This window comes from Nansenia antarctica (genome assembly GCF_963989245.1).
Source record: "Nansenia antarctica genome assembly, chromosome: 2".
In the NCBI taxonomy this organism is placed as follows: Eukaryota; Metazoa; Chordata; class Actinopteri; order Argentiniformes; family Microstomatidae; genus Nansenia; species Nansenia antarctica.
Window position 1 is genome coordinate 18762519 of NC_137675.1, and position 10000 is coordinate 18772518.

General features: G+C 45.7%; 1 protein-coding gene across 1 annotated transcript in view; it reads right to left on the reverse strand.

The window, feature by feature from the left end:
* LOC308149898 (voltage-dependent T-type calcium channel subunit alpha-1I-like) overlaps positions 1–10000 on the reverse strand; it is a gene marked incomplete at its 3' end in the record, with an annotated part of 119872 nt that overhangs the window by 68536 nt on the left and 41336 nt on the right. The window contains 1 exon segment of the mRNA XM_080522778.1: positions 1403–1500. Within this exon segment, the coding sequence (XP_080378904.1) occupies positions 1403–1500 (98 nt within the window).

A 10000-nucleotide genomic window follows, 5' to 3' on the forward strand; every position in this document is an offset into this window, starting at 1 on the left:
TCTCTGGTTCACTCACTGCTCTTTACACTGTTACACTCCTAACCGGGTCACACACACACACACACACAGAGACACACTTACACAAAGACACACATGCATACAACATCACAAATACTTAGTACCGTAATCTGTGGGGGCTCTCACATAATGCCCCCACACCTGCGTTGCTAACATGCTAATGTAAACTAATGACTTACAAGCTGCATCTGCATCCATTTGCCAATGTAGCGTTAACTGTTATGAGGAGAGGAGGTGCTAGCAAACGTCACCGCTCTCTAGAACGGAACAAAGCAACATTCACTTCGAGGATCGCCGTGTCCAACCGAGAGAAGGAGAGAGAGAGGGGGGGGGGGGGGGGGGAGGGTGAGAGAGAAGGGGAGAGAGAGCACTCGAAGGCTCTCACCATGATTGCCGTGGCCAATTTGGACACGTAAACGCAACTCAAAGATTGACAACAACAAGTCCTGACCTCATCAAAAAAGCGGCGTACGAAACATAAAAAAATATACAGTATATAAGTATCTCATTGCGGTGTGAGATGGCTGGGTTTGAGCACCACCGGCAACAGCTCAGGCAATCATAAGGTAATTATCATCATTGAGTGATGATTGGGTGCTGGAGTGGCCTCCGCGAGATGAGGATAATGAACGGCGGAGATAGCGTCGGGTTAAACGGCACACCGTTGTTGCTGGAAATAGAGGAAACTAGACGGAACCAGCGTGCGGTGTGTCTACGACAAGAGGCAGGTGGACAAGTCCAGTCGAGTCACCGCGACCGTCAATCTGGGTCTTGGAGAAGCGCCGTCAGCCTTGGCGTTTTCTGGTTCTGGTCCAACCCAGCCTCGGGACCCGTCCGTCATCACAACTGACTGAACTCATCAAACGGATCTTCGAAGACCTTGATGGGGCTGAGTCAGGTGTGTCAGTGAGTGTCAGTGGTGATTGAGAGTCAGTGGTCGAGCACCCTTGCTGTACTGTATGTGTGAAGCTGCTCCCTTGGCTATGGTGAAGCCAGGAGGCTGTGTCGCCGGTATGGGTGCTGTCCGTGGTGCTGAAAATGAACTAGGCCACTGAAGAGAGCTCTCCGTGGTCCTGGAAATGTGTTTCGAAAACGGTTGTATATTGATATACAGTACCTTTCCATTCAATTGAATGGGAAAGCGTGTCCAAACTATTGACTGGTACTGTACTTCTACTGAAAACGTCTATTTTCAGCTTAAAATGTTTGATTTCAACCCCCCGATATGTTGTTTTTAGCCCAGACGTTGAAGTCCAGGGAACGATGCCCTCCAGAGACCTGAAACATGGCAACCTCCCTAAAACCAGAGGAGACGAACACATGTAGCCCAGTGGCAGAACAAGTCCCTGTAGAGTGAGTCACTTTGTTTTGGTCTCAGACTTACTTGGCACCCTGTTGATGGCTTTGAGAGGGCGCAGTACCCTGACCGTCCTGATGGCGGAGAGGTTGATGTTCTGCAGGTCCAGGGAGTACTCCACCATCCTGGGGATCGAACACAAAACACACAATCACACAGTCAATACATTGGATACAACAACAATACCATTGATGTGTTTGGTACCGGTTGTTTCAGTTGTACTGGGTCATACGTACACTATATATCGGTTGCCAGATTATGCTTTTGCTTGTGTGAACTCACAGGAGGCTGGTGGAGGTAGAAATCGGAGGGCACACGTGTTTGATACCATTCCTCATTCCGTTCCACAATGAGCCTGTCCTCTGACTGCTACCTCCACCAGCCTCCCCTGTATGGCCTGTGGGCGCTTCAGTAACTAACAAGCGACGGTATAAGCGGGCGTTTTGACTCGACGCACATCGACGGGACACAACAGATGTCTTCGTGAACATTCCAGTTGACCCTCTTCTAATTCATCCTCTCTACACGTCCTTTTGTATTCGCTCCATAAACCTGTTTACACTCACATCACTCCAGAGGTCTTCCACAAGACCACCCGCGGTCTGTTATAGTTGGCATGCGTGACTAAAAGGTTCACCAGTCGCTGTAGGACTTGGCAAGCCTGCGTTCTGTTCACACCTGCTGAGCTGTCTCTGTTGCTGCTGCTACTCCTCCCTTCACGGTCGTGGAGTGTGTGTGTGTGTGTGTGTGTGTGTGTGTACTGTAAGTGTGTGAGTGTGTAAGCCTTGTGAGGGTCTAAATGTGTCGTGTGTAAAGTGTCTAAGTGCATAAGCAGCGACACCGTCACACCTGCGGAAAGACTCAGAGAGAGAGGGGCACGTGGGAACGCCAGAACAAGCAGCGGGAAGAGGGAAAACATGGAGAGAGATTGAGGGACTTGTCGTCTGACCTATTTCCTGCACGGAGAGAGGAAGAGGAGAAAGAGAGAGAGAGAGAGAGAGAGAGAGAGAGAGAGAGAGAGAGAGAGAGAGAGAGAGAGAGAGAGAGAGAGAGAGAGAGAGAGAAAGAGAGAGAGAGAGAAAAGAAAGAATGAGAAAGCCCCCCTTCTTGTTAAGTCTTTCTCATTCTTTCTTTTCTCTCTGTGGAGTGTGGGGTGGAGGGAAAAGAGGAGAGGATATAAGAGAAGTTAAGTATAATGAGTAGAGAGAGAGAGAGAGAAAAGCAAGAACAAGAAAACAAGAAAGACTTAACAAGAAGGGGGAAAAGAGATAAGAGAAGTTAAGTCTAATGAGGAGAGGGAGAGAGAGAGAGAGAGAGAGAGAGAGAGAGAGAGAGAGAGAGAGAGAAAAGAGAAAAATGAGGGCCTGTTCAAAGGATGTATAAAAGCCTGTTCATAGGATGTAATTCCAATGGGAAGGAAGAGATGGGAAGTGCAGGGCCATAACCAGGGTCAGTGTTTTACTGAGGTCATGCATATCCCATAATACTGCTGGGCAGGGCTCCCCAAAACGGTTTGGTCTCGCGACCCCAAATTGACGCCAATAATTTCCTATTAATGGTCTGATTTAAAATCCAAACGTTATAGAGCTGAAAGAAGATAAACATGTTTTCCAATACTTATGGAGGGCACTGTGTATGTTATATCATAACTGGTGGGCGACTTTCAAATGTCCAAGTGCAGACAGTGCGAATGTGATAGTGAGATAGTGAGAGAGAGCAAATGAGAAAGACAGACCGATAGGAGAGAGAGAGAGAGAAAGAGAGAGAGGAGAGTGAGAGAGAGCGAGACAGAGATAAGAGAAGTTAAGGATAATGAGGCGATAGAGAGAAAGACAGAACAAAAAAACAAGGGCCCTCTCCAGGGATTTATAAAGCTTCTGAGATAATTACTATAGAAGGACCGAGACAAGAGGCGTACCCTCCCGCTACCTGGTTGAACAGAGGGAAGGCCTGCTGTCAGAGAGAGGTCAACCACAGAACAGGTGGTCAACCAGCCTCCGGACCAAGACCCGGGATGAGTGTGTACAGAACCATAATGTAGACCCATCGCCATAGTGACAGCTGCCATCGTTGTAGAAGAGAACAGAAGATGACAGCTCGAAATACATTTTAAAAAGAACTAGAAAAACAAACTACAGCAGACTACTAAATCAACTAAATCAACCATAACGAGTTAAGATCAATCAATCATCTCATCTTAACTGTCCCTCCTAAAGACCTCTTCATCCCCACTACCCCCCCTGTACAATAGAAAAAAAGTAATTCTTCCTTCTTCTAGCATTGTGACGGCCAATTGCCCCTGGTCCTAGCATAGATAACTTTTTCTTATGATGACTGATGGATAGACGATTCAGTCACTTAGACAAATGTATTTGTTGTAAGTCGCTTTGGATAAAGGTGTCTGCTGAATGCTAAAAATGTCAAATAAAAAAGATAATCTTGGCCAGAAACGTGTATATGGTACGGCCCAATCCTTGATACAGCATGGATACTCTCTGTCTCCCTATAGCCCCCTGTGATCCCATGTGACAGGCCTTCTCCTAGAGAGCAGAGAGTGGAAAATGTACTCCCAGTTGGAGGCCCTTATTCACCCAGCCGAACCAGGCACCCAAAATAACCTAGCATTAGAGCTCCATATTTCATATACTGTAATAGTGTGTGTGTGCGCGTGTGTGTGTGTGTGTGTGTGTGTGCGTGTGTGTGTGTGTGTGTGTGTGTGTGTATGTGTGTGTGTGTGTGTGTGTGTGTGTGTGTGTGTGTGTGTGCGTGCGTGCGTGCGCGTGCGTGTGTGCATGCGTGTGAGTGTGCATATGCGTGCGCCGCTGTGTGTGTGTGTGTGTGTGTGTGTGTGTGTGTGTGTGTGTGTGCGCTTGTGCTAATGTGAAGCTAGTACAAGTCCAGAAGGAGTGGAATAGTGCAGAACTGCAGTCCGACACTTCTTTACTTCAATCATTCTGCTGTATCAGGGAGAAGGGCAGGAGCAGGAGGACGGAGGCCTGTCAATTTGGACCATTTTGACAGCAATTTGAGATAGTGCTACCATCTGATAAGTAATAGAGTGGACACACACACACACACACACACAGATACGCAGACACAAACACACACACGGGTTGACACTAGGGATGTCCCGATCCGATATTGATATCGCATATCGCCGCGATATCGGTCCTGAATGCTGGATCGCAGATCGCACCAGAAAAAAAAATAGGCAGCGATCTGGGGCTCGCGATCCGGCGTGTCACTCACGTGATGACAACAGTAGTAGTCAGTGGTCACGGGCATGAGAGTTGGCTAGTAGCTACCTGTGTGTAATGAGTCTGACAATGTCATGATGCTAGCTGGTGAAATCATAAACCATTTGCTTACGTAATTTTTCGTTTGTTTACATAGTCTGAAACTACAGATGGTAAGCTTTCAAATGATGCGTCATACATTGAAATCGGAAAACAATTCAAGACGACACGAGTATTTGAATATTTGTTTGTATCAATGTTTTGCTCAAGAATGGTGACTGCTAAAAACGCTGCTAACAGCTAGCGGCTAACGTTTCGTTCTAAAACGAAAGTATTGTAACGTCCCCACTTGGACAGTGATTGAAATAATGACAGATAGCTTCTCTCATGTAATCTGTGGGTTTAATTGTAAACTATCTCATACACAACTTTCTTAGTTCACCGGGGGCCCGTTCCACTAATGTGGATTAGTATATCGGCGATTTAAATAAATCAGGCGATCAGGCAACTCGGGATTGGAATTCAAGCCTCAGGTGATTCCTCGAACGAGGATCAGGCTTGTGTCATCAGTGTTCACAGAACACCGGCTTAGAAATCCTCGATATGGGCGCGTGCACGCAGACATAAAGAGCCCAGAAGAGTCGATCTGTCGAAATGAAGATACTCCACTCTGCAGGGGTTCTACATTTGCGCAGCATTCCGAATTATTGATCTTTATGAAGACGGAAAAATAAGATGTAAAATAGTGCAATACTGCCGCAATTAACACGGCGAGGGAAATGGTTTGGCAAGAAATTGCTGACCGATTAAATGCGTAGGTCATACTAGCCCCAGTTATTGTTATATGTTCATATTTTAATAGATTCATATTTACTACTGTGGTGATATCAGCAGCAGGCTACAAGCCGTCATATCGTCACAATGGCCTAGTGGTATCGACCGCTGCCATAGTATTTAATCGTCATTTTAAATCGATGGTTCAAATCCCTCTTCAGACGCACATTTTACTGCATTTCGTTGTCTGAATCTAATCTAAAATCTCATCTAAAAAAGTATGTAGGCTATAAAATTATGGTGCAGGCTAATTTACAAGAACTGACACGATTACAATGGTGTTTGAAACCTTTGCATGAAGGTTTCGGTTAAATGTAACAAAACTAAACAAAAAAACTAAAATCAAGTCTCGAACTCGCAACCTTCGGAACTCTAGCTGGTTGCCTTAACCACTGCGCCAGCCAGACCGCTGTGACAAAAGCAATGCAAGTTAATAAAGATACCTATTTATTGTATTTTATTTTTGACCCTTTTTAATTTATTTATCTATCGATCTATCTATCAATCACACTTTCAAAATATCAGGTTATCTATCACACAATCAAACTATCTATCTATCGATCGATCACACTTTCAAATGATCAAATTATCTATCTATCACACAGTCAAACTATCTATCTATCTATCTCGTGTGAAGTGGGAACTAATATTTCCTAAAAGACACTTGAGGAACTGTCGTTCGGGATGTAGTTTCCGCCTGTGAGCCTTTTTTGACGCACGCATTACCTTAGCAGCCTGTAAGTCTGCTCGGGACCAGAATTACTCAGAAGGATATGTTGCATAGCAACCAAGCAGCGAATTATTTGAGCCACATTGATGGAACCGACCGCAAGCTTATTTAAACCTGGATCAGAGTTAATCGCTTGGATCAGAGTTAATCTCGCTTAATGGAACGGCCCCCGGAGCTCTCTCTCCCAACGGCCTCAACAACACACACAGCACCCGCCCCCCCCCCCCCCCGTGACCTCCACCAATCACAGGGGTGCATTGGCACACAACACAGTAACAGTGCGAACATGAACATGAACTCAAGCATTAATGAACATTAATGAACAGGGTTGCTACACTATGTTTACAAGCCAGGTATCACTTACCGGTAGCCTCTGGCAACAGTGAATCCAACCCACAGATTATAAGTATTTAGTGATCGTTAAACTGTTGTATATTATATTGAGTGGTACTTTAAAACTTCCAAGTTGCCTGTTATGAAAAAAACGAAAAGCAGATATTGTTGACACCCCTTCGATTCTGCGACTGGTTTCTGGTCTCACCAGCGGGCGTCTCTAGGCTACACTTTTAAAAAGGGTGCTATAATTGATTTGCCATTTGTAAGAGAAGATAAATAGAATAAAAACATGAAGGCACTAAAACTAGAAATCTGACAGTAACTCTTTTTTTTTCTATAATGCTGAATGCTGCAGTTTAAATTGTTTTAACTTTAAACCAGTTGGTCACTGAGTACTGCAGAGTACTGTTTTTGTTGCTTGAATAAAGGCTGGCAGTCTTTAATAGCCAACTGTTGTTGTGGACTATATACTGGGGAAGTATTTGTTATTACTCAGGAGTAAAACAATAAATACAAATATCGGATTGATATCGGTATCGCGGATACCTGAAGCCCAGGTATCGGTATCGGTATCGGTAGTGAAAAAATGGGATCAGGACATCCCTAGTTGACACAGAGTTATAATATAGCCTGTTATGCTCTGAAACATGATTATAACACACAGTGGGACTCTACTGATAGGGATAAACGTATTGAGAAGGCTTAGCAAATGACTAAGTGGAGGTGTCTGGATGTGGGGAGACTGGCTGCGTTCAGACAGCTGTGGAAAATCCCAGTGAAACCTCGCCGCAAGCTGCCTGACACTGCAGAACAGACAGACAACAAACAACTTGAGCTGGGGACTGCAGCGCTATGGGACCGCAGGGCACGTAGACAAACACACGCACACACACACACACACGGACGCATACACACACATACACAGACAGACAGACAGACACACACACACACACACACAGACGCATACACACACACACACGCATATGCAGACTCATACACACACACACACACACACAGACAGACACACACTTACACACAGACAGACACACACTTACACACACTTACACACAGACAGACACAGACACACACGCACACAGAAACAAACACACACACACACACACACACACACAGACACACGCTTTGAAGTTCTTACACTTCTGTTCAGCAGCAGGGTTATATAAGTCGCTGGAGGTGCAGTATGCACACCCACACACACACACACACACACACACACACACACACACCTACGCACACACACACACACACACACGGACATAGACACACACACACACACACACACACACACACACACACACACTAACTGCAGGGGAGACAGCATGGAAGGACGTGATCTGATATTCCTGCTAAACATGAATATTTGAAGACAGCAACTGGGCTACTTTTGTTTAAAGAGGCACTAGAGGGAGAACAGGGTTTTCAGTGGACAAATAAAGTATATTGTACATCTCTCTCTCACTCTCTCTTTGCTGTCTGAGCCTGCAATACTGCAGTCCTGAATATTGGAGACATGACAACTTACTGTGCATGCAAACTGACTTGACACACACACATACTCACACACAAACACAAACACACACATACACACACAGACACACACACACACATAGGGTCTGATCGTTTTGAATTTATTGTTTCTAGGAACGCTGTAAATGTAGCCAAGTTGAAGCAGAGCAGGCGTGTTAAAGGGTATCACGGTTTAATTACAAACCTCCTCTATCTCCAGGTAACAGTAATCCAAACCATAACCCCTCTCAAGCCCGAGCCCCGCGCGTGTGCTAGACAACCTCGCATGCACGTACATGCACACAAACACACCCAGAAACACACACAGATGTGAACAGACACACACACACACACACACACACACATGCACATACTGGAGCATCTACACACACACACACACACACGCACACGCACACGCACACTCACAGTTATTAGTGTGACAACCACACCCCGATTAGTGAACACAAATACGCAGCGCTACCCTATAAATCTCTGTCATGTCAATTGACCCTGCCTAGATCCATTTAGATTAGCATACCACTAATGTGCACCAGACACACACAGCGTACAGAGCCAGCTCCGGATCGTCATTAGCTCCTAGCTACACAGCCATCGCTCTCCTATGCTCTCATGTGCAACGCTTCACATCTGCCTCGTTGCAGAGCTATAATTTATTCATTTAGCAATTAAATGGACAGGGACAGTACACATTGATCAACATATCAGTTCCCACATCAGCGGAGATGCGTCAACAGTTAGCTGGAGAGCTAATTTACATTCGGTCCATATGAAACTACTGATGTGGCTTAGCTATCAGATTCATTGCGTTCATATTCACAGAGACTTCATATATATTCACAGAGAGTCCATATATATCATGGCTAAAATAAATAAAATACATTTCCAAAGGTACCTAGTCTAGCAGATATATGATGCTATTAAGCCGTTAATCCTAGGCTAGGTGATATATTGAGATAATATACACCAATGCTACTGTATGCTACTGTTATGACTAATTGGTGCCCAAAGGAGAGGTAAGTGTCTCATTTTATGGGCACACAATCTACAGACTAATACTTTTGGAGCAAAATGTAGAGCATCAATAATTAAAGGTAGGTGGGGAATTAGGGAAATATATGTATTTAGTCTCTAAGGGGATAGGGTTTACACAGTCTCTCTTAGGCAAAACGGCTTTACAGTCTCTCTCTCTTCCACACACGCACACAGACACACACACACACAGACACTATTTTTCACTGGAACTCCTCTTTGTCCTCAATTCCCCTCATCCCTCTCTTCCGCCTCTTTTCAAACTCTTGCCTTTCCCCTCTGCCTTCCTCTCTTCCATCCCTCTCCGCTCCCACCCTCTCACTCAATCCTCTCCCCTCTTTCCTCTCCTCTCTCCTGCTGTCCCCCCCCCCCTCCCCCTCATCTATGTGTGTGTACTGTATGTACCCCACTCTGCTCTGATGTTTGTGTGTGTTTGAGTGTTGGAGTGTGTGTGTTTGAGTGTTGGAGTGTGTGTGTTTGAGTGTTGGAGTGTGTGTGGTTGAGTGTGTGTTTGTGTGGGGTGTGCGAGTTTTAACGAGGCCCTGTTACTATCTCCTGCTGAGGCCAGATGCTCACACAGATGCGCCTGTACATGCGTGTGCACGTGCACGCGCGTGCGTGCGTGTGCATGAGTGCGCGTGGCTGCGTTGTACGAACCTGGCTTGAGTCGGGCAGCAGCTGGCTGTGCTCAGTAAAAACATTTACCACCCCCGCAGTACACATTCTCTCCACTGTGACTCACGGCACCCCGCCACATCTCCCCACAGCTATTGCAGCTCGGTCAAAACCGATTGAGTCGAGCCCACGGCACACACTGGGGGGCCAGAACCCTTCACAACCCGTTAAAACATGCAGAACCTGTTTGGAACCATAAAAGGTCACCAACCGAGACTGATCAACAGACGCAGGACCACC